Source organism: Rattus norvegicus, chromosome 7, assembly GCF_036323735.1.
Source record: "Rattus norvegicus strain BN/NHsdMcwi chromosome 7, GRCr8, whole genome shotgun sequence".
NCBI lineage: Eukaryota > Metazoa > Chordata > Mammalia > Rodentia > Muridae > Rattus > Rattus norvegicus.
The window spans coordinates 80,730,097-80,755,551 of record NC_086025.1 but is presented as its reverse complement, the minus strand read 5'-3'; the positions used below and the strand labels follow the sequence as shown (position 1 = coordinate 80,755,551).

Sequence of the window (25,455 nt, the reverse complement as noted above, 5' to 3'; positions counted from 1 at the left end):
TATAGTCCCATTAAGTAGAAAAAGCCCACAGGTGAAGAAGATTTGAAGGCATTATTAGAAAATGTGTAAGAGTGGCAATTTCCAGAACTGTTTAAGGAAGTCTTCTATTTATAAAAATTGGTAAAATTTAAGACCCTCCTCTGTTCAGATAATAATTATATTATATGCTTATTAAATTCTTTTCATAATTTATTATACAATAAAATAATTATACTATTATTGTACCACTTGAAGTAACTTTATTAAAGGTACAAAGAAAGTCTCTGAATTAATCACAGACAAAAACACTGTGTGAGCTGTAGGAGCAACTAATTATAACAGTCTGATTCTCAAGACTGCTGTCAAAGAAAGTAAGAGAAGACACCACAAGCTTTAAGAGATTCTGAGTACTTGCTGAAAGCTAAATTGATTACAGTTAATATTGGTTCATTTTGTTTAGGTAAAAACATAACCCATTTTAATGCTTCATATTTTAGCATTTTATTATTTGTGTAGGTGTATGACATACCAATATTATTTTTGATTCTAGGATTATTTCACTCTGCTCTTAATGTAATGATAGGTGATTGTATGCAAGACCTTCGTGAAAATTCATTTAAAGCTTTGTAAATCATTAGTGTCATTCTCTCCTTCCCAAACCCTTGTCTAATAGGGATGGACCTGACCAAAATTCACCCCAAATTGGTCAATTCAGTGGCAATACTGCTTTGGAATCAGTATACAGCACTTCAAATCAAATTCTAATCAAATTCCACAGTGACTTCACAACAAGTGGCTTTTTTGTGCTCAGTTATCATGGTTGGTATTATCTAAGTGTTTCTATTTCATTTGGTACCATTTAAATTGTCCTGGAAAATTGAATGTAATATATCTTTATCCAGTGATTGAAAATGTATTAAAATCTGACACGTTGATCATCGCTGTAACTTATGCATTTCAAACACATTTACTTGCAAACCATGACCTCCTCTAAGTACTTAGGGATATTAACGTGTGAGCAAATGGCTATAGGCAATAAATCAGTCAGTAATTACCCAGTGGAAAATAATCATTTTGCATGGAAACCAATAAAAGAGAACCAGCTGTTCATATTTTACTGCATGTAATTTGGAGACAGCAATAGATTCTCTGAACAAAAAAAATGTTTAATCTAGTCAACCTGCTGTGAATATTTCTAAAATTAGCATCTAATATCTTTATGCTCTGGATCACATTACTCATTTATTTAAACTCTTGTTTCAAACTGTAAAAGAATCTTACAATTTTTGATGATGATTCCAGACCATTAAGTTCATAGCTTTTATCCCTAGGAAATTACTTTTGGAGTTTCAGTTTTATTTGCTATATAGAATTGTTTTGGGTCCTACCTTCAGAGCATTAAATTTGTGAGAAGATATTATATTTTTCACAGAAATCTCCCTTCATATCTGTTGGCTTCAAATTAGTTGTGTTCATTAGAAAAAAAGGAATGTTTATTTATTTTCATTTTTAAAATATTTATTGTCTATTTGCTTTGCATTTGAGCACAGCTATCTTCCATCCTCTCTTTCCAGTCCCACCCTTACAAATCCCTCTCCCCATTCTTCCCACTCCTTCTCAGAGAAGGGGACCGTCCCCCTCCCTTGTGCACCACCCTACCACAGGTTGTCTTGTCACAGCAGGACTAAGAACATCCCCTCTCACTGAGGCCCAACCTATCAGTCAAAGTAATGAGGAAGGGAACCTAATGTCAACAAAGAAAGAGGGAAACAGCCCCCATTCGACTTGTTAGGGGATGCACATGAGCACCAAGCTGCAATTTGCTTCAGATATATAGGGGTACATTCTTCCAAAGGACTCCCAGGGCTCCAACTGATATTTGGCGGTGGGTCTTTGAGTCTGACTCAATCTACTGAAGGATGAAGCCTCTGGGGATACAGTTATGCTAGGTTCTTGTCTCCAAGCACAGCAAACTATCATTAATAGTGTCAGGGATTGTCTCTCTCACAGGGGATGGCTCTCAAGTTGGGGAAGTTGCCATTCCCTCAGTCTGTGCTCCATATTTATCCTTGCACATCTTGTAGGAAGACAAATTTTAAGTTGAAGGTTTTGTGGGTGGATTGATGCCCCCACTCTCCTTTAGAAGTCCTTCCTGGTTAGAAGAGGTGGTCATTTTAGTCTCCATATTCTGCTTTGGTAGAAATCTAAGCTAGGGTCATCCCCATAGCCTCTCCATATCTTTTCCCATTCCAGGACTCCAGCTAGTCACCAGAGATGTCCCCAACCTCCTTCTCCCTGACTGCTGAATTCTATTCTCACTCCTAGTTATCTCTTACCATCCCCACACCTGATCACTATAATTACATATTATTATGTGCTATGACTATGGTCTTATTCAACATCCTGTCTTACATAACATTGTCAGAATGATCTAAATTATTTCACAGGAACAATTAATCTACTTAATTAAATTTGTAAATTTTTTATAAAAATTGGACAATGAACAGGACTTTGTGTACTATATTACTATACTATTTAATGTGTCAGTTTGATGCATAGTAATGAAATATTAGATACTTATGGTTTGTACTATGGGAAATCCAAATTTATCAAATATGATTTCATTTAAAACATTTAATCACATTGATTGGTAGAATTGAGAATTGACTACACAATACTCAAACTGCTTAATTGAACACATTATTTCCCAGTTGGGTGATCACTAGCTAGTTTCCCCATACCAACTCTGAACATTAATTCTGCATGTACATTGTACCATAATTACTGAGAAACTGGTATGTTCTCAGAAACATTTTCAGGCTTCTTACTTGTTTGATTCTCTCCTTCTAGTCTGTAAAATTATTGGGACAAAATAAGCTGGGTGTTAACTGCCTTAAACCCCTAAGACAACTCAGCAGACCCCATTTTGCAACTTCCTTTAATAAATTAAAAGGTAGATGGTTATTTATCTTTTATATTTGTTGACTAAATGGAGTTTTAAAAGATCTCCCAGTGGTTAAGGACATGTATTTTTCTTACAGAAGACACATATTTGATTCCCATGACCCACATGACAGCTTATAATCATATCTGTAGTTTCGGGGCTTTCAACACCATTTTCTGAACTTTCTCAGATATCAGACACATATGTGGGACACAATCATGCAAACAGTAGTCTTATAAATATAAAATAAGTTAAAGAAATCTAAAAAATACACTTAAATTTAAGGCAGTTTACTTTATAATTTCTTTTTATTTAAATTCTGTTGATTATAAAAGTGTTAGGTGTTCAATTTATTAATTTCACAGTTCAAGGTTTTTATGTTTTCTTAATATCACATTGATCATTTTTAATTTACTTATTAACATATTTTAGTATCTTAAAAAGTATATGTGGTATTCCCACTCTCTCTTCTGTTTGTTATGAGATCTATCCCAAACCTATGTCTTCTGTAAACCATTATATCCTAAGACTTTTCAGATAAAAAATAACATTCGTAAAAGCTTTACAAAACAAAAATTTTGTGTAAGAAATAGAATCCAAAGGTCACCTTCCCTGAAACATTTCATTTGAGGAAATGTTTTTGTTTTTGTTTTTCCTCTCTATTACTTTAACCACAATGCACTACAGTAAGAGCTTTCCTTGAGATATACTACTGGGTCAGAATGAAGTTGGCAGATGATAGAAAGTAAAAACATTTTTAGGCAATGACCTGTTGAGTATAAACTTATAAACCCCATTTTAAATGGCAGGTATTATAGACACTGATTTGAGTATCACCATATTACTAACAGCCACCATTCACTGAAACATAATATGCTTGGACAATTATAGGTGTTTTCTATACATTAGTGAGTTCTGGTTTACATGAAAATGTTATTAATTCTGTTTTAACAATATAAAGTATAACTAAAATTGAAACAATCAGGAGTAAAGCACAAAGCAATAAACATGGTATAGACTATATATAGGACATAAATAGAAATAGGTTTTTCTGTCTCCAAATCATTATTAATTATTTGTTCACTTATTTATTGTTTTTCTAGACAGGTTTCATTGTGTTGCCTTGGCTGTCTTAGAACTAGCTGTAGACCAGGCTGACCTCAAACTCACTTAGATCCACCTGCCTCTGTCTCCTGAGTGCTGGGATTAAAAGCAGGTGCCACCTCCCCCAGCTGAATGATTCATAAAATCAAAAAAAAAAAAAAAAGCAAAAAAAAATCTAAAATTTATTGAGATCACTCATTTTTAATGACACCTTCACTTAATTAACTTGACTTTCAGATGTCTTAGTGCTTCAGTTAGTGACACACAGGCTGTGAATTGTGCTGAGATGGTTGGAAGTTACAGCTCGATGTGTCTGTTCTGTATGTTTACACAATGTGCTGGGGCCACTATCAAAAACGACTGTGAAGTCTGACTTATGCAGAAGGGATGTGGGAAGCACAACACTGAAATCTGTGCTTGTTAATTTAAATGTAGAATGTTGGTTCTACAATATGTTGGTTTGTTGTCCAGGCTGTCTTTATTTTCTAATAACTGAGTATAAAACAATCTTATTTTTTTTCTCAAAAAAAGAGAGCCTTATTGAGAACACAGTGCTTCCTCCTTATCTGTAGCTGGAATTTTACTATCATATGTATCTATAATCTCTTGTACTCAGTAAATAAACAAAAAATTGTCATGTAAATCCATAAAACTTAAATAAATTTTAGAATACCTTATAATTATTGAATTTTATAACATTATTTACTGTTATTTATCCTTTTTTGCCTCTATTGCACTCAGAAAATAATAAAAGAGAAATTCCAAACACTAATCCATAAAATATACATAAATTATGGTATTATAATTATTAAATTATATAACATTATTCACTGTTAATTAAATGTAATTAATAGGAATTTAATTAATAACTTAAAATTTAAATATGCATAGAAAAAGTCTTACTTATACAGTATAGGGCAAACTGTGGCTTCAAGTATCAACTATGATTTTGATGTTTTCCCAATTGATAGAGGAAGACTAGTAATTCTCATTACATATTGTTTTATATAATAAGTATATTTAAGGTAGAGCATAAGTTTGTTTTGTATTTATCAGGTCTGTGATGCTTTTTAAATTGAAAATAGATTTTTCATATAATTTATTCCAAATAAAGTTTCCCCACTATCTACTCCCACAAGATCCTCTCCATTTCTTCTCACATCCAAATCCAACCCCCTTCTGTTGATAATTAGAAAATAAACAGCTTCTAAAGGATAACGTAATATAATGTAATACATAACATATATACTATACTATAATATATAATATGTAGAATAAAATATAATAATATAATAAAGGAAACAGAAGAAAAAGAGCCCTCTTCATAAAAACACAAGAAGCATATTCAAATGCAGATACTGGTTACACTTTTCTTTTATTATCCATTGAGTACAAGAAACTATGTGTACAAAAGCAGTGGAACTCTAAGCACAGATAAGCAAGGGCCGCTCAGTAAGATAGTACTTTATAAAAAGATGAGATTCCAGGTATTTGAAAATAAAGGTGGCCTTAATCACAAACAGAAATGTCGCAAAACCAATATTCGTTGTTTGAGTCAACAGTTACACATTCTAGAATACTATAACAACACAAAGTCATCAAGCATATTACATATATAAAGGATCTGAAGGGTACAGAGGAAAAGATATATGCACATATTACTCTATGTATGTAAAGTACTTTTAGTTTAAAGAAATAGCCAGGTCAAGGCATTATGAGATAAAAAAGTCTCCAAAGATGTCATTGTTCCATGATTTTGTATTATCTAGACACAGCTGTCCATGCAGCCTAACCTTAAGATTAGTTTCTCCAGTGAGACTTCACTAGCAAGTAGCAATCAGTTGGTTGTAGCTTCTGCATTAAGAATGAGGGCATGTGAACATTCTTCCTTTCAGTCCCAGGGTACTGTACTCCATAGACTCACGCACTTTATCCGTGCTGCCTCAGTCCCTACTTGTCAATCGTTTTTACTTAGATGGCCTTGTTTTCTTGGTGTTTTCTGTCATCTGTCTCTTGTTCTTTTTCTTTACTCCTCATTTTTAATAATATTCTCTGAACCCCTTGGGAGTGGGTGGCTGTGGATGGAGAGATCCTGTTTATGCTCGAATCTTCCAACGTCTTCTACACACTGATTATTGGCTGGCTGGCTGTGAGTCTCTGTATTTGTTCCCATCTGCTGCAGTAGGAAGTTTCCTGATGATGGCAGAGGAGAATGCTGGTCTATGTGTATAGAAGAGTGTCATTTTAATGCCATGATGCTTTAATAGTGCTAAACAGTTTCAGGTTCTTAGTGACCCAAGTAGCATCAGGTATGAAGTCTGGCTCATGGGATGAAGCTTAAGACAAATAAGATATTGGTTGGCTACTCTTGGAAGATTTGTGGCACTGTTGCACTAACACTACTTATACCACCGTAGACACAAGTTGTTTTTACCCACTTTGGTGTTTATTTTTCCCCTTTGGTGCAGTTTACCTTTAGGTACCAAAAACACTAGTCCTTACTGGTGAAGGCTGTAGATAGTCACTGTATTTTTCCATATTCAATAATTTACATAAATGTTGTCTTCAGTGACCTGTGGGTCTCAGGAATGTTTTCTCTAATTTCTGTTTGGTCACAGGTTTTGATATAGGTTCTACAGAGTTAAGGCTGTTTGAGAAGAACATTCATTATTCACCTGCTTCTAGAGATAAAAGACACATTTATATAAAATATTTTACAATTATTCTTAGGTTTATTTTCAGTGCACAAGCCTCTTGCATTATAGCTTTATAAAAGATAAACTCTTGTCTTACGTTCATATTTCAGTTCAAAGAGGGAGAAAAAAGAGAGAATATCAAACTCATAAACGTTTTCCTATTCAGATGTTCAGAGTGCACAGTGAATGGGTATTACAGTGCTTTGTGTGCATGTGCTCATGTGCATACACGTGTGTGTGTGTGTGTGTGTGTGTGTGTGTGTGTGTTTACTGCTATTTTCTTTTGTAGAGCAGTATGTCATTTTACCCCATGTCCCCATTCTAACTACTTTCAGGTTCTTGGTCACCTAATTAAAATTAGGGTTGAATCTGGCTCATGAAATGGGGCTTAAGACAGATAAGATATTGCTTGGTTACTCGTAGATTTGTGACACTGTTGTACTAACTTGTACCACTGTAGACCACTTCTGTGTGTAAAATGAAGTCCTAGCTAAATATATAACTACACAGATATAATTTGAATTAGCAAAACATAATGTCATTTACTATTATTTAAATAACTAATAACTCAGTGATTAAATAAATGTCTCATCAAAAGTGTATGATATTCTTCACTATGTCTTCTATTTTCTTTTGTCATACTGTCTCGTCTAGACCAAGATCATCATCACATAGCTTTTATGAAACTGGATTTAGTCTATTGAATTGCTACAATTAATGGCACAATGCACCATTGACAGACACTGTGGCATCTCAAAAACTATCATAGGGACACATGTGAGAAGCTGTGAACTATCTGAGATAGCTTGGAAGAATGACTCAAAGAAGCATGCTTTTCTGGATTAGGTGCTGTTCAAAAAATTTAGATTGATTTTACATCTGGGCATTTTAGCACATTCATTTTTGGTTTTCCTAGATAGAGGAAATATATATATATATATATATATATATATATATATATATATATGCATTATGGAGATAATAACACTCATATTGCACTCATATTGGTTGATGTAGAATAATCTTGCTGAAATGGTATGGCCTAAATTGTGTTCTAGTTTCATAATTCCATTATAGGAAGGCCTTGTTTACATCTTGCTCCAGTAAGTTCAAGTAATTATGTTGTCTGATGCCCACACTTAGTGAAATTGTTTTTATTTAATAGAAGACAAGATCTATCAGATATAAGTCAGCTCTAAACTGACAGAAGATATGCATTTTTTAAAAAGTCAGTTCTGAATATTCACAGTGGGCTAAAGTGATAGGTAATTATTGGTATGGTATATTACTGCAAAGTCCCACAAGCTGTGGTGATGAATGAATAGGCAGCAGAAATGGAGGCCTACGAATAAAACACCAGTGCTGCTAATGCCCTCTGTTACCTGCTAATGGGCAAGGAAAGTCAACCATAAGGAACAGCACTTAGTGCTGTGTCACAACCCCTTCAATTACCCATGTGCATAGCAGGATGTCTGCTCATGCAACAGACACAGGAATTTTCCTGTGATGGTCCTGAAAGCTCCCAAAACCTTTCTTTGCAGTGTTTTCTGTGATTCTTTTACCATGAAATTAATTAAAGATGTTTACTGTTAAACTTCCTTAGGACACAGATTTTCTTTTTATCCTTAAAGTCAAGGATTAATATTTGCTCCCATTTCTGACAGCATATCTTATCTAGACAGAAAGCAGGTTTAATCTCAAATACAGAATGACAGTTGTAAGTAATTTAAGCATTACAGAAACACACTTGTCGTTCATGTTAACTCATTAGCAGGTTTTCTACTAATGTTATATGTGTATATAAAGATATTCATAGGGGTATACCTATTTTCTATCCTATTTGCAATTTGAAAAGCATTTATTAAGAGCTTTTTACAATGATCTCATGTATAACTGTTTAAGTTCATTCTAGGTAATGTTAAAAACAATACTGCTAAAGATTCCAAAGTCTAGTACATAACTATCAATGTACCCACCCAAAACTTTCTCATATCTACAGGCGATCATACTTGACCTATTATGAATCATCACTGAACTAACCCAGGGCTTAGTGTCTATAATGGAACATGATTATTATTTTTATCATCTATAAAGAATAATATATCTTTACTTAGCCAAAAGGTTATATACTTGTGCATTTTTGTTTTGGAGAAAAAAATGGCAATCTGCCATTTTCTTTTTTTTTTTTAGCAGCCTCTAATAGCTCAGTTGAATAGAAAAAGATAAATGTGCTATTCTTTTCTGGAATTGGGTTGGATGATGAACTACAAAGAAAATAGCAAATTAAAAATAACCACAAAATATGGCCAGAATCAATTTCTAAAGGGATTGCAAGAAGTATTGGGCCAGGCACCAGATATCCATGAACACTCAAACAAGGCATTTAAGTGATAGCTATCTGCTACGATACTGGAACGCTGAATACAGTGCCTCCACATTGTGCTTAAGTAGTAAAATGATGTTTCAAGGCTGAATGATATTATCAAACAAAATGCTTACATTTTGAAAGCAACTCAGATTTAGATTAATTGTGAATTTGAAAGCTGTAAAGAACTATTGATGCATCATTTCTCTTTGGAGCCATAACTGGAAAAGTTCTTAGAGAGCATTCCATGAAAGATGTGCACAACAATATGTGAACAGCCTATTTAAAATTTAGGTGACATTATTTATACCACTTGCCTCTGCTAATGACTGAATGTGTTGCTTTGTCTACTACCATTCACTGCTCCAGGTAAACTTCCCTCTTCCACAAAGCTCCAAAAAAATAGATGTAACATTGTTTGCATTTTAGAAACAAAGTGATTTTTAACCCATGTCATATGGGTGATATTTATACTCGACCTTCACATCGACCTTGGAAATAACTAGAACATGCATTATGAAAAGGATGATATCATCATAGTTTGATGGTTAATAACTATTATTTTCTTTATTTTATAAATATTTCAATTAAAATAATTACATTTTTCCCTCTTTCAAACTCCTGTCATACTTTCCAATCTCTTTTGAATTCATCACACACACACACACACACACACACACACACACACATTTATATATGCTAAGTCCATTCAGTACTGTTTCTATGAATATTATTGCAAGGCAGACCACTTGGTAATGGTTAACCAATTCAGGTGCAGATTCCTGGAAAAGATTCATTCTCCCTCTCTCAGAAGTCAATAGTTGTCTGTAGTTAACAAGTTAGTCACTTGTGATTTTTGTTAAGATTGGGGTTCCATGCACTTCTTTCCTTCCACATCAGCATGTTTATTGGTATTGTCATTGTCATTGTCCATGTTTTTCAGGCAAGGATATTGTTGGTATATTATAAACAGCTTTGTCGTTGTTTTTCCCACTTTTCTTTTTATTTATTCTTGTCTCATATATCACATCCTGACTGCAGCTTTCCCTCCCTCAACTCCTCCCAATTTCCCCTACACCATTCCATCCTCCCAAGATCCACCACTCCTGTTTCACTTCCAGAAAGAGCAAGCCTCTCAGGTATAGTAACTGACCACAACATAACACATTCACTAAGACTAAGCTTGAAGCATAGGTAACCCAATGGATGAAAAGGGTCCCATGAGCAAGCAAAAGAGTCAGAGACTCCATCATGTTGACTGTTATGAATCCCACAAAACCCCTAGCTGAACGAGCATAGCTTGTGTGCAGTGGACCTAGGACAGATCGATGCAGGCTCCAAGATTGCTATTTCAATTACTGTGAACTGCTATGAACTCTGCATTTTTGATGGTGTGGGCCATTTTCTTCTGGTTTTCCATGATGTCTCTGACACTTTCTATCCTTCCTTCCCCTTTTCCACAGGCTTCCCTGAGCTCTGCCTAAAGATAGGCTGTGGGTCTTTTCATCTGCTTCTGTGAGCTACTGGAGAAAGCCTTTCTGATGAAGAATGGGCTAGGGATTGATCTATGAGTATAGCAGAATAGCATTAGGAATTGTTTCACGGACTTTTTGTTTTCAGTGGGATGGTCAGTCATGTTTGAGTCTACCCATAGGTGTAACATGCCTAGATGGTAAGGAAACAGAAGCTGTAGGAATTCCTTATTGTTTTGGTAGACACATTCTCACAGTATCCCTCCTGGGCCTGTGACTCATATCTTCTTGCTTCCTTGTTCACATAGTATCTTGCTGTTGTAAAAATATAAAAAATAAAATAAAGTATTGGTGTCTTTTTGAGCCCTGAGGGTAGGTGATTGATGAAGACACACTATTGAGATCTGAGGGTTTCTAAAATCTCTCACTCACTGCATGTTGTCTAGTGAGTGCTAATTTCCTATTTCTTGGAAGCATTTCTTATTATGGCTGTGCCAGCAATTGATCTATGGGTATGGCAAAGTATTGTTAATGAGTGTATGTATTTGTTCTGTTAGCAGAACAGTGGAATTTGATTTTTCCCAAGGTCCATGGTGTATTGCTCAGATTTTAGGCCAACTGAGCAGTGTAGGGCAGGTATTGCCTCCATCTCAAGGTGTGGTTCTTAAGTCCATTCAGAGAATGATTTGTTTATCCCATATTTGTGCATCCTTCACCTCATCACATCTTGCAGGCAAGGAACTATATATATTACAGATTTTGTAGCTGATTCATTGGTTACCTTTCTTCTCTGCTAGTTAATCTTCCATGACCATGAATAAAAAAATTAGGTGACAGTAGTCACCTTAGTCAGTAGGGGTGAAGGTTCTACATAGGCAACAACTTGTCTTCTCAGTATTTAATGAGATATGTAAGTATTGTTGCCAGTAACTGAATATTACCATCAATTTGTGGGAAGTAACCAACAGCCTTGTGATATCCTGAGATGTTTGGATGTTTCCATAGAACCCCAGATGAATGAATACTGTTTCAATTATTTCTCAGACATTTCAATTTATTATATTGACTATTCCTCTGTTTTTATATGCAACACATCTTCAATTGTGTTGTACAATTTCTTGATATTTTTGTTCTCTATATATCCTCTGTATTAATCATCTGTCAGATATGTAGTAGGCAAAGATTCTCTGCCTCTTTTGTACTTCCTCTTCAGATGATGAATGTTTTCTTAACTCGACTTGAGACATTGTGGCTCTCAGAACAACTCAAAAATTCAACATGGTGGGCATGAAAATTACTTAATGTTTCTGAACATTTCTTTTGCAGCACTGTGCTAGTAGTTGTAGGATCAAAGAATACACATTTCCATAAAATGTATTGCTGGATTATGGATTCTAGCATATTAGAAGTCTATGTGAACCAGTGAGGAATCTCAGCCAAGCAAATTAATCATTGTAGAGCCAGAGTGAATCTATTGCTCTGGTTTTGGAGATTGTGGGGGTGTGATTTCAATAGTTATGAGGACTAGTTATATTCCTAGTATGGAATATGCCGTAGAATTAAAGAATTACTTCAGTAGTCACACTGATGTTAATATTCACTAGATAAGGAGTAAAGACTCGATCAGTGTTCTGTGCTTCTCTCCATTCTAAGTGTTTAAAGTATTCTAATTCGATTTCATTATTATATCCATTTTCTGTGAGAAAAGAAAGGCACACATTGTTTTGAAATTTTAATTTATTATTGTTTGCAAATATCATATGTATATATTTTCCATATCCAGCCTCTATTTCCTCCCTTGCATTCCTCCTCACCTTCTTACCAATACAGGTACCCTGCAATTTTATGTGTGGTTTTTGTTGTAAGATATGAACCTAAACAGGCGAGGGGTCATGTGCTATCCTTGGGTGACTTATGAGGAGCCATCAAACAAAGACGACTCTCTCTTTTTGGTTGCAGCAAAAACCATTGTTCGGGTGGTATTTGGGCCTCCAGAACCTGTTTCTACTGTGCTAGAATTTTTAAATAATTTGGCATTTACGCTTGTATGCAGGTGCATATTCACATGCATTCTTTGCTCCTTTTCTTTAAATGATGTTGAACTCAGTCATTCAGCAAGTATTTATTATTTGTTCATTGAATATCTGTTGCTCCATGTCAAATACAACCTCCCCCAAAATTAGTAGTATTGCCAAAAGTCTCTCTTTTTGTCAAACTGTATTAAATGCATAAAATGGGTATGAAGCCAATAGATTTCATATTATTAAAGTTGTCATAGGAATAAATATGTGACTGAGAATGTAATATGTCACTTTAATATAATATGAGGAATGAGGAGGCCCTCACTATTTAAGATACAATATAAATAAGAGCAAAAGCAGTTAAATGGTAGTGGTCTAGAAGCACAGTTATTTAGAACACAAAGCTTAAATGTTTTGTTACCCATACCAACATGTTTTGGAGCTTTGTTGATTGACTGATAGAGGAGCTAGGCTGCTGGTATATATATATTTTTTATTTTTAGTTTTTCTTTTACTAAAACAATAGTGCTGTTTAGTATTTTAGGAGAATATAGCAATCTAGGTGGATGAAATGTTGGATTACACCTGTGGTTCTTGAGATTAAAATATTCTGAAGTGGTATCTATTTATAGCTAAAGCATGAGCTAATTCATGTTTTGGATAAGATTCTTTATAAGTCTCTTTCTCTATTCTTATTCATTACCAGATGTAGTTATTGTTATTTTTATTTCCCATTGTAATAAGTTTTGGTTGAAGAGTTTTACTTAGTCTAAAATTAAAAAGAAAATTACAGTTCGAAAATATGGCCTACATACTCTTATATCACATATCTCCACTTCAGCCCTGTTTTACCACTTTTTCTCCTAGATTTTTCATAAACAATCATCATGTTTTCTTGTCTATGTGTACATATTTTGTTTTTTCTGTGAGGTCTGTTCATCTCTGTATCTTCTTTCTTCCCAAAACATACACCACCAACAGACCCACCAGCACCAACATGACCATTCACACCGTGAAACGTATTTCTTACTTCATTTAGTCAAATTCTACTCATTAGTTGTTTGATTCACATTATCCTCATCCATTATCAGTGTACATATAAGAATGATTATAAATAAGATTTTAGCGTACTTCTAACATATCACTGCATATAACACATAGTAGGAACTCAGTAATAACTTACTTGATGAGCCATGGAAAGTATTGGACTAAATGTAAAGATCACAATAAGATATATATATATATATATATACACATATATATATGAAAGAATAAATACAGAAGAATACAACACTATGAAATTCTACTCACTATTTTGATGATTAATTAGAGGCTAACAAAGCTTCCCTCTATGAAGACATGGGTAAAGAATTGTATGTCAGATAAAAGGTTCCTTAGAGGAAACAGGAATTAAACAGATACCTCAAAAAAAAGGGACTGAGATAATAAAATTAGTAGTTTGCCCTATCACAGACTATAAAGTCATCCTGTAACCCATAGTATTCAGTATGTTATTCATATTCGGTACATATTAGGGGAATAAGAAAAATTACTCCAACTCTTGCTTATTTCATGCAATTATGGATAAAATTATAATTATATGAACAGATTAAGTGATCTTTTCCTTTGTTTTGTGGAAATGTGTGCATTTTTATAAATGCATATTACTGAAAGTGAGTGCATGTGTCTGAGAGAGAGAGAGAGAGAGAGAGAGAGAGAGAGAGAGAGAAAGAGAGAGAGAGAGAAAGAGAAGAGGAGGAGGAGGAGGAAGAGAGTGAGGGTGGTAGGGAAGGGGGAGAGAGAACATTTACAGGTTGATTATGTATGTACAAAACTGAAGTTTATGTTGTGTGTCTTTTTTGACCTGTCTTCAAATTGTTATTTGTTGAATAAAGGTCACACTTGGAATTGTAACTTTACCAATTTCAGCTACTTAGTTGACCAGATATCTCTATAGGTTTGGGGAATTAGGACTGTAGTCTTGCTTGAGTCACAAGGAATTTGGATGCTGTCTAGGTTAATCAACAGTTAATGATATGAAAGAGAGATATAAAACATTAAAAATCCACTGAATTCCATTGTAATAATGTGGATTATTAGGTTCCTAGGAATTCTGGAATAATAGTATCATGAATTAGGTAGATTAAAGTGACAGTTCTTCCTCTATTTTTGATGGACTCTTGTCCTAAGACCGTGCTGGCACAGACATTGTTATCCTCACTTTCAGGCACAAGTGGCAGAGCTATAAATGTGTACATGTATGACATATCACTTGACTAAAATTTATTTTGATATCTAGATTTTTGATTCCTTTATTTTTTCTTTCCTCTCCTCTCCCTTTTCATTCTAAGCTTTTCCATTCCATCCCTTTCCTTCTTCCTTTCTTTCCTTCCTTCCTTTTTCTACCTAAACAGACAAGCAAAGCTTTTGCTTATTTTTGAGATTTTTAAAAAACTACATCTCTTCTTTCCTTTTTCTCATTCCAAGTACCCCCATATTCTCCCCTATTTTTCCTTCAAATTAATAGTCTCCATTTTATAAATTGTTATTTCATGTTTATACATTATATATTTATATATACCTATGTATAACCTGTGGAGTTATGCAATTAAGGTTTTTTTTTAAGGTTTTTAAAAGATTTCTTTCTTTCTTTCTTTTATTATTAACTCCAGTATTTCTTATTTACATTTCGAGTGTTATTCCCTTTCCCGGTTTCCGGGCAAACATCCCCCCCTCCCCTTTCTTATGGGTGTTCCCCTCCCCATCCACCCCCCATTACCACCCTCCCCCCAACAATCAAGTTCACTGGGGGTTCAGTCTTAGCAGGACCCAGGGCTTCCCCTTCCACTGGTGCTCTTACTAGGATATTCATTGCTACCTATGAGGTCAGAGTCCAGGGTCAGTCCATGTATAGTCTTTAGGTAGTGGCTTAGTCCCTGGAAGCTCTGGTTGCTTGGCATTGTTGTACATATGGGGTCTCGAGCCCCTTCAAGCTCTTCCAGTTCTTTCTCTGATTCCTTCAACGGGGGTCCTATTCTCAGTTCAGTGGTTTGCTGTTGGCATACACCTCTGTGTTTGCAGTATTCTGAGTGTGTCTCTCAGGACAGATCTACATCTGGTTCCTGTCAGCCTGCCTTTTTTTGCTTCATCCGTCTTGTCTAATTGGATGGCTTTATATGTATGGGCCACATGTGGGGCAGGCTCTGAATGGGTGTTCCTTCTGTGTCTGTTTTAATCTTTTCCTCTCTATTCCCTGCCAAGGGTATTCTTGTTCCCCTTTTAAAGAAGGAGTGAAGCATTCACATTTTGATCATCTGTCTTGAGTTTCATTTGTTCTAGGCATCTAGGGTAATTCAAGCATTTGGGCTAATAGCCACTTATCAATGAGTGCATATCATGTGTATTTTTCTGTGATTGGGTTACCTCACTCAGGATGATATTTTCCAGTTCCGACCATTTGCCTACGAATTTCATAAAGTCATTGTTTTTGATAGCTGAGTAATATTCCATTGTGTAGATGTATCCATTTTCTGTATCCATTCCTCTCTTGAAGGGCATCTGGGTTCTTTCCAGTTTCTGGCTATTATAAATAAGGCTGCGATGAACATAGTGGAGCAAGTGTCTTTTTTATATGTTGGGGCATCTTTTGGGTATATGCCCAAGAGAGGTATAGCTGGATCCTCAGGTAGTTCAATGTCCAATTTTCTGAGGAACCTCCAGACTGATTTCCAGAATGGTTTTACCAGTCTGCAATCCCACCAACAATGGAGGAGTTTTCCTCTTTCTCCACATCCTTGCCAGTATCTGCTGTCACCTGAGTTTTTGATCTTAGCCATTCTCACTGGTGTGAGGTGAAATCTCATGGTTGTTTTGATTTGCATTTCCCTTATGACTAAAGATGGTGAACATTTCTTTAGGTGTTTCTCGGCCATTCGGCATTCCTCAGCTGTGAATTCTTTGTTTAGCTCTGAACCCCATTTTTTATTTTTTTTTTTGGTTCTTTTTTTTTTTCCGGAGCTGGGGACCGAACCCAGGGCCTTGCGCTTCCTAGGCAAGCACTCTACCACTGAGCTAAATCCCCAACCCCCCATTTTTAATAGGGTTATTTGTCTCCCTGCGGTCTAACTTCTTGAGTTCTTTGTATATTTTGGATATAAGGCCTCTATCTGTTGTAGGATTGGTAAAGATCTTTTACCAATCTGTTGGTTGCCGTTTTGTCCTAACCACAGTGTCCTTTGCCTTACAGAAGCTTTGCAGTTTTATGAGATCCCATTTGTCGATTCTTGATCTTAGAGCATAAGCCAATGGTGTTTTGTTCAGGAAAATTTTTCCAGTGCCCATGTGTTCGAGATGCTGCCCTAGTTTTTCTTCTATTAGTTTGAGTGTATCTGGTTTGATGTGGAGGTCCTTGAACCACTTAGACTTAAGCTTTGTACAGGGTGATAAGCATGGATCGATCTGCATTCTTCTACATGTTGACCTCCAGTTGAACCAGCACCATTTGCTGAAAAAGCTATCTTTTTTCCATTTGATGGTTTTGGCTCCTTTGTCAAAAATCAAGTGCCCATAGGTGTGTGGGTTCATTTCTGGGTCTTCAATTCTGTTCCATTGGTCTATCTGTCTCTCTCGGTATCAATACCATGCAGTTTTTATCACTATTGCTCTGTAATACTGCTTGTGTTGAGGGATAGTGATTCCCCCTGAAGTCCTTATATTGTTGAGGATAGTTTTAGCTATCCTGGGTTTTTTGTTATTCCAGATGAATTTGCAAATTGTTCTGTCTAACTCTTTCAAGAATTGGAATGGTATTTTGATGGGGATTGCATTGAATCTGTAGATCGCTTTTGGTAAAATGGCCATTTTTACTATATTAATCCTGCCAATCCATGAGCATGGGAGATCTTTCCATCTTCTGAGGTCTTCTTCAATTTCTTTCTTCAGAGTCTTGAAGTTCTTGTTGTACAGATCTTTAACTTGCTTGGTTAAAGTCACACCGAGGTACTTTACATTATTTGGGTCTATTATGAAGGGTGTCATTTCCCTAATTTCTTTCTTGGCTTGTTTCTCTTTTGTATAGAGGAAGGCAACTGATTCATTTGAGTTAATTTTATACCCAGCCACTTTGCTGAAGTTGTTTATCAGCTTTAGTAGTTCTCTGGTGGAACTTTTGGGATCACTTAAATATACTATCATATCATCTGCAAATAGTGATATTTTGAATTCTTCTTTTCCAATCTGTATCCCCTTGATCTCCTTTTGTTGTCTGATTGCTCTGGCTAGAATTTCAAGAACTATATTGAATAAGTAGGGAGAGAGTGGGCAGCCTTGTCTAGTCCCTGATTTTAGTGGGATTGCTTCAAGTTTCTCTCCATTTAGTTTAATGTTAGCAACTGGTTTGCTGTATATGGCTTTTACTATGTTTAGGTATGGGCCTTGAATTCCTATTCTTTCCAGGACTTTTATCATGAAGGGGTGTTGAATTTTGTCAAATGCTTTCTCAGCATCTAATGAAATGATCATGTGGTTCTGTTCTTTCAGTTTGTTTATATAATGGATCACATTGATGATTTTCCGTATATTAAACCATCCCTGCATGCCTGGGATGAAGCCTACTTGATCATGGTGGATGATTGTTTTGATGTGCTCTTGGATTCGGTTAGCCAGAATTTTATTGAGTATTTTTGTGTTGATATTCATAAGGGAAAGTGGTCTGAAGTTCTCTTTCTTTGTTGGGTCTTTGTGTGGTTTAGGTATAAGAGTAATTGTGGCTTCATAGAAGGAATTCGGTAATTCTCCATCTGTTTCAATTTTGTGGAATAGTTTGGATAATATTGGTACGAATTCTTCTATGAAGGTCTGATAGAATTCTGCACTAAACCTGTCTGGACCTGGGCTCTTTTTGGTTGGGAGACCTTTAATGACTGCTTCTATTTCCTTAGGAGTTATGGGGTTGTTTAACTAGTTTATCTGTTCCTGATTTAACTTCAGTACCTGGTATCTGTCTAGGAAATTGTCCATTTCCTGCAGATTTTCAAGTTTTGTTGAATACAGGCTTTTATAGTAAGATCTGATGATTTTTTGAATTTCCGCTGAATCTGTAGTTATGTCTCCCTTTTTATTTCTGACTTTGTTAATTTGGACACACTCTCTGTGTCCTCTCGTTAGTCTGGCTAAGGGTTTACTTATCTTGTTGATTTTCTCAAAGAACCAACTTTTGGTTCTGTTGATTCTTTCTATGGTCCTTTTTGTTTCTACTTGGTTGATTTCAGCTCTGAGTTTGATTATTTCCTGCCTTCTACTCCTTTGGGTGTATTTGCTTCTTTTTGTTCTAGAGCTTTTAGGTGTGCTGTCAACTGCGGACATATGCTCTTTCTTGTTTCTTTCTGCAGGCACTCAGCACTATGAGTTTTCCTCTTAGCACAGCTTTCATTGTGTCCCATAAGTTTGGGTATGTTGTACCTTCATTTTCATTAAATTCTAAGAAGTTTTTAATTTCTTTCTTTATTTCTTCCTTGACCAGGTTATCATTGAGTAGAGCATTGTTCAATTTCCACGTATATGTGGGCATTGTTCCCTTATTGTTATTGAAGACCAGTTTTAGGCCGTGGTGGTCCGATAGTACGCATGGGATTATTTCTATCTTTCTGTACCTGTTCAGGCCCGTTTTTTTGACCAATTATATGGTCAATTTTGGAGAAAGTAACATGAGTTGCTGAGAAGAAGGTATATCCTTTTGCTTTAGGATAGAATGTTCTATAAATATCCGTGAAGTCCATATGGCTCATGACTTCTCTTAGTTTGTCTACGTCTCTGTTTAATTTCTGTTTCCATGATCTGTCCATTGATGAGAGTGGGGTGTTGAAATCTCCTACTACTATTGTGTGAGGTGCTATGTGTGTTTTGAGCTTTAGTAAGGTTTCTTTTACGTATGTAGGTGCCCTTGTATTTGGGGCATATATATTTAGGATTGAGAGTTCATCTTGGTGGATTTTTCCTTTGATGAATATGAAGTGTCCTTCCTTATCTTTTTTGATGACTTTTAGTTGAAAATTGATTTTATCTGATATTAGAATGGCTACTCCAGCTTGCTTCTTCTGATCATTTGCTTGGAAAATTGTTTTCCAGCCTTTCACTCTGAGGTAGTGTCTGTCTTTGTCTTTGAGGTGTCTTTCCTGTAGGCAGCAGAATGAAGGGTCCTCGTTGCGTATCCAGTTTGTTAATCTATGTCTTTTTATTGGGGAGTTGAGGCCATTGATGTTGAGAGATATTAAGGAATAGTGATTATTGCTTCCTGTTATATTCATATTTGGATGTGAGGTTATGTTTGTGTGCTTTTCTTCTCTTTGTTTTGTTGCCAAGACGATTAGTTTCTTGCTTGTTCTAGGGTACAGCTTGCCTCCTTAGGTTGGGCTTTACCATTTATTATCCTTTGTAGTGCTGGATTTGTAGAAAGATATTGTGTAAATTTGGTTTTGTCATGGAATATCTTGGTTTCTCCATCTATGTTAATTGAGAGTTTTGCAGGATACAGTAACTTGGGCTGGCATCTGTGTTCTCTTAGGGTCTGTATGACATCAGTCCAGGATCTTCTGGCCTTCATAGTTTCTGGTGAAAAGTCTGGTGTGATTCTGATAGGTCTGCCTTAATATGTTACTTGACCTTTTTCCCTTACTGCTTTTAATATTCTTTCTTTATTTTGTGCGTTTGGTGTTTTGACTATTATGAGACGGAGGTGTTTCTTTTCTGGTCCAATCTATTTGGAGTTCTGTAGGCTTCTTGTATGCCTATGGGTATCTCTTTTTTTAGGTTAGGGAAGTTTTCTTCTATGATTTTGTTGAAGATATTTACTGGTCCTTTGAGCTGGCAGTATTCACTCTCTTCTATACCTATTATCCTTAGGTTTGATCTGCTCATTGAGTACTGGATTTCCTGTATGTTTTGGACCAGTAGCTTTTTCTGCTTTACATTATCTTTGACAGTTGAGTCAATGATTTCTGTGGAATCTTCTGCTCCTGAGATTCTCTCTTCCATCTTTTGTATTCTGTTGGTAAAGCTCGTATCTACAGCTCCTTGTCTCTTTTTTTAGTTTTCTATATCCAGGGTTGTTTCCATGTGTTCTTTCTTGATTGCTTCTATTTCCTTTTTTAATTCCTTCAACTGTTTGATTGTGTTTTCCTGGAATTCTTTCAGGGATTTTTGTGACTCCTCTCTATGGGCTTCTACTTGTTTATGTATGATTTCGTGGAATTCTTTCAGGGATTTTTGTGACTCCTCTCTATGGGCTTCTACTTGTTTATTTATGTTTTCCTGGAATTCTTTCAGGGATTTTTGCAATTCCTCTCTGTAGGCTTCTACTTGTTCTCTAAGGGAGTTCTTCACGTCTTTCTTGAAGTCCTCCAGCATCATGATCAAATATGATTTTGAAACTAGATCTTGCTTTTCTTGTGTGTTTGGATATTCTGTGTTTGCTTTGGTGGGAGAATTGGGCTCTGATGATGCCATGTAGTCTTGGTTTCTGTTGCTTGGGTTCCTGCACTTGCCTGTTGCCATCAGATTATCTCTAGTGTTACTTTGTTCTGCTATTTCTGACAGTGGCAAGACTTTCCTATAAGCCTGTGTGTCAGGAGTGCTGTAGACCTGTTTTCCTGTTTTCTTTCAGCCAGTTATGTGGACAGAGTGTTCTGCTTTCGGGAGTGTAGTTTTTCCTATCTACAGGTCTTCAGCTGTTCCTGTGTGCCTGTGTCTGGTGTTCACCAGGCAGGTCACTTGCAGCAGAAAATTTGGTCGTACATGTGGTCCAGAGGCTCAAGTTTGCTCGTGGGGTTTTGCTTACAAGCTCTCCGCAATGGCAGCAACCAGGAAGATCTGTGCTGCCCTTTCTGGGACCCTCCATGGACCAGGGTTCCAGATGGCATTTGGTGTTTTCCTCTGGCATCAGAGATGTGTGGAGAGTGCAGTGTCTTCTGGTTTCCCAGGCGTGTCTGCCTCTCTGAAGGTTTAGCTCTCCCTCCCACGGGATTTGGGTGCAGAGAACTGTTTATCTGGTCTGTCCCTTCAGGTTCTGGCGGTGTCTCAAGCACAGGGGTCCTGCCGCTCCTGGGCCCTCCCCCATGGGAACCCTGAGGCCATATACAGTTTCCTCTTGGGCCAGGGATGTGGGCAGGGGTGGGCCGTGTTGGTGGTCTCTTCTGCTCTGCAGCCTCAGGAGTGCCCACCTGACCAGGCGGTGAGGTCTCTCTCCCACTGGGTCTGGGAGCAGAGAGCTGCTGCGGGCCGGGATCTGCTGTTTTGGGACTCCTGGTAAACACTGGAAGTGCCTGGTCCTAGAGGAATTTTGCCTCCGTGTGTCCTGAGTTCACCAGGCAGGTCTCTTGCAGCAGAAAATTTGGTCTTACCTGTGGTCCCAAGGCTCAAGTTTGCTCGTGGGATGCTGCCTATGAGCTCTCCACGGCAGCAGCAACCAGGAAGATCTGCGCCTGCAATTAAGTTTAATGATAAGAAAAACTGTTATTATGTTCAAACAAGTAAGTTATTGTGTTCAAACATGTTCATGCCTCCCTGAAAGCTATACGAGGTTCTTTTTGTTTCCTACCTTCTGGGGATCAGCCAATATTCTTTGTATTGTATTATCCATGTGAATCACTATGATCTCTTCACTCCCAAAACATGGCTATGTTTCTGTGTCTCATTATTTCTTTTTGTAAAAATAACAGTCATTAAATTAAAGATTTGCTCCAATCAAATATTAAGAGAACTTACCTGGCTATTTCTCCAATTACTATTTCCACACAATAATCTGAGATTCAAGAAAGATATTAGCTTAAGGGACAACATTCAATGTGGCACAGTGGTATGATATGATACATGTTTATCCTGAGATATTGTCAGCAACAACCTAAAGTTCTAGAATTATTTTAAGGAGAAAAATATCAGAAACTGCGTAAACCAAATTACTTAATACATCCTATTATTTGATGAGTTTTAGTATTTTGCTTCAATGTCAAAGGACAAACAGATGCAATTGATTTCTTCTCTCATTTCCAACCTTTAGTTTTTAGGAGAGCTCTAAGCAGATGTTAGATCATAGCATTGATGTGGGGCTGTGGAAATAACATGATCCTCATTGATACTAATTTACAACTTCACATCTATTGCGCAGCAAAACTGAGTAAGAAAACTAATTCTTTCCGTGTAACATGAATGACAGAAACCATGTCCAATGCCTGAATTAAAATGAGCTATAATTCCTTAAAACAATAAAATAAGTCATTATTGCTGCATCAATTGAAGAAAAATTAAAAAGAAAAGGAAAATCAGTTTCTGTAGGAATGTCCATATTTCTCCATTATCTGCGTTGATCCCTCCTTTGCATTCCATTCAAATAATAAATACCTCAAAATCTAGAAAGACAAGTGGTTCTCTTATAGTGCTTTATATTTTCCTAAGTCTTTCCATTATTTCCTTACAGTTATTTCTTATTTTTTTTTTTGGTTCTTTTTTTCGGAGCTGGGGACCGAACCCAGGGCCTTGCGCTTCCTAGGCAAGCGCTCTACCACTGAGCTAAATCCCCAGCCCTATTTCTTATTTTTAGAACAATGTTCCTATAAAATCTAAATTCAGGTAGTCACTTTTTTAAATTCCTAGTAATTTTTCATTAAACGTAATAAAATATTGTGCATTTTTCTACTCTGGGCATTCTTCTTAACAATTGTTTGTTTGTTGGTTGGTTTGCTTGTTTGTATGCTTTATCCTTTGGTTTCACATCTTCCCTCTTCTGTAGTGTGTTTCTCAGAAGAAATAATCACTGACCAGCAAGTTATTTTATAAAAATACTGAAGTAAAGGCAGGAAGACTTTTAAAGTTGTGGTAGCAATTTACAGAAGTCAATTCATTATTCTCCGTTGATTCATCTCTCTCTCTCTCTCTCTCTCTCTCTCTCCTTTCCCCGTGTGTGTGTGTGTGTGTGTGTGTGTGTGTGTGTGTGTGTGTGTTTCAGAATTCTTTTCTCTGTCATTAGAGACGATATTGTCTAGCTAATTAACCCTTTATAAATGGCTTCTTGTTAGATGATAATGAATCACCAAGAATCCATCACTAAAGTTTGTGTTCAACATGGGTTTTCTTTTCTGCCCTGAATCTGGAATTTATAACAATTTAGAGTTGAGAAAACATTACTTGTTCTTAGCATTTATTTCAGTAATTTCCTCTTGTGGGAGTAGTCATTCTTCGTGTCTGGTTTGATGTTCCTAAGTATGACAGTAATCTTTGTAATAGGTGAAATACTGAAGGTGTAGGCTGTTAAGGATGGGAATATTAAAATATGCTCTCACTATTCTCTGTATTAGTCATGTTGAATGAGTTAGTTTGTGTTTTTATGTAATATTCTCTTTATCTGTCTTTCTTTTCTGCATAAGTAGCAAAATATATCACATGTAAAACATTCATTTTCTGCAATTGCAAACTTGTTTCTCAATTGAAAAACCATTTAGTTTGTTTGAAAAATTCCTAGAGAAAGTAAAATGTAGCAGTATTATTGATGTTAACTATCTTTTAATTAGTTTCTATGAGGCTTAGATTCAGAGATTTCTAATGGTCTTTAAATAAATCAAATATCAGCTTAAATCAGGATCATGTGTTTTTAAATATTTTTATTGGATATTTTATTTATTTGCATTTCAAATGTATCCCCTTTCCTGGTTTCCCCTCCGGGAAGTCCCCTATCTCTTCTGCCCTCCCCCTATTTCTATGAGAGTCCTACTCCACCCACCGACCTACTCACTCTAGTCTCCCTGCACTGGCATTCTCCTACACTGGGGCATTGAGCCTTCCCAGGAACAAGGGTCTCAAACCATAATGATAACTGCAAATGCTAAATTCCCATATATATATATATATATATATATATATATATATATATATATCTCACGGTACATTGATGTTCCAGGATGAATCTTAATTCTAACATTAGATGCAGTAGGTTCACACTGAGCTCAGCACAATACAGCTGAGTGGTTTCGGTACTTTTAAGCCTCCTTTCAATTGTTTTCTCATTGGTAAAATAGAAATCATTATAAAACTAGTTACATAAATATAAGATTTCTTTGCAGGTCAATTGTAATACTGTTAACAAAGTGTTTATAATTTTGCCTGGAAAGGTCCACACATTGAGCTGTTATTAGATATCAGTAACCTTCCTAAATACAAGGAGTTCTATGATGAACCTTGAGGCTAGACACTATTGAACAAATAAAGACACAAATGCATCTTTCTAAACTGTGATCATACCAAGAAATAATAACTACAACAAAACAATATCAACAAAAACCAGCTAGGTTTTACAACCCACCTAACATGATTTACGGGGCAGAAATAAAGTGTTAGATGCAAAAATATTCAAACAAAAGAGTATTTTTCCTTACTTTGATTGTAGGATTTTTTTTAAAGAATAGTAATTGAGTGTTTAGAAATAAAGATATATTTTATTCTTTTAATACTTTTTGTAATTTTGCATGTACATATATGCATTGAACTTTTCAGAAAAAGAATAAACACGGTATGCTTAAATTTTTAGCCTACCAGCTAAGAGTGTGCCAGCCTCCACCACCTGTCCCTAATGCAGAAATTCTGACAGAAGATGATGAGTTTGAAATAGGTAAAGTCTTTAAAATTACTTTCAAAGAATACCTTTATAGCAGGACTGTCTTTCCTTCAAATAAATATATGTACAATTGGAACAGCCTGTAAGTTGATGAGATTTGTTGAGATTATGAAGGAGGGAGACCAGTCAAAAGAAGAAATGGAACACTGGAAAACACCTATGAATGCTGTTTTCCTAGGACATTAAATTTGTTTTGTGAGCTTGAAGAAATGATGT

General features: G+C 36.0%; 1 protein-coding gene across 7 annotated transcripts in view; it reads left to right on the top strand.

The window, feature by feature from the left end:
* The window catches only part of Csmd3 (CUB and Sushi multiple domains 3), a 1,319,129-nt gene that overhangs the window by 1,200,918 nt on the left and 92,756 nt on the right, over positions 1–25,455 (top strand). For all 7 annotated transcript variants that reach the window (XR_010053386.1, XM_063264433.1, XM_063264432.1 and 4 more), the window contains 2 exons: positions 653–798; positions 25,153–25,233. Coding sequence is in view for 6 of the 7 variants with exons in the window: in XM_063264433.1 (XP_063120503.1) it covers positions 653–798; positions 25,153–25,233 (227 nt within the window). In the remaining variant the exon portion in view is untranslated. The remainder of the gene's footprint in view (positions 1–652; positions 799–25,152; positions 25,234–25,455) is intronic.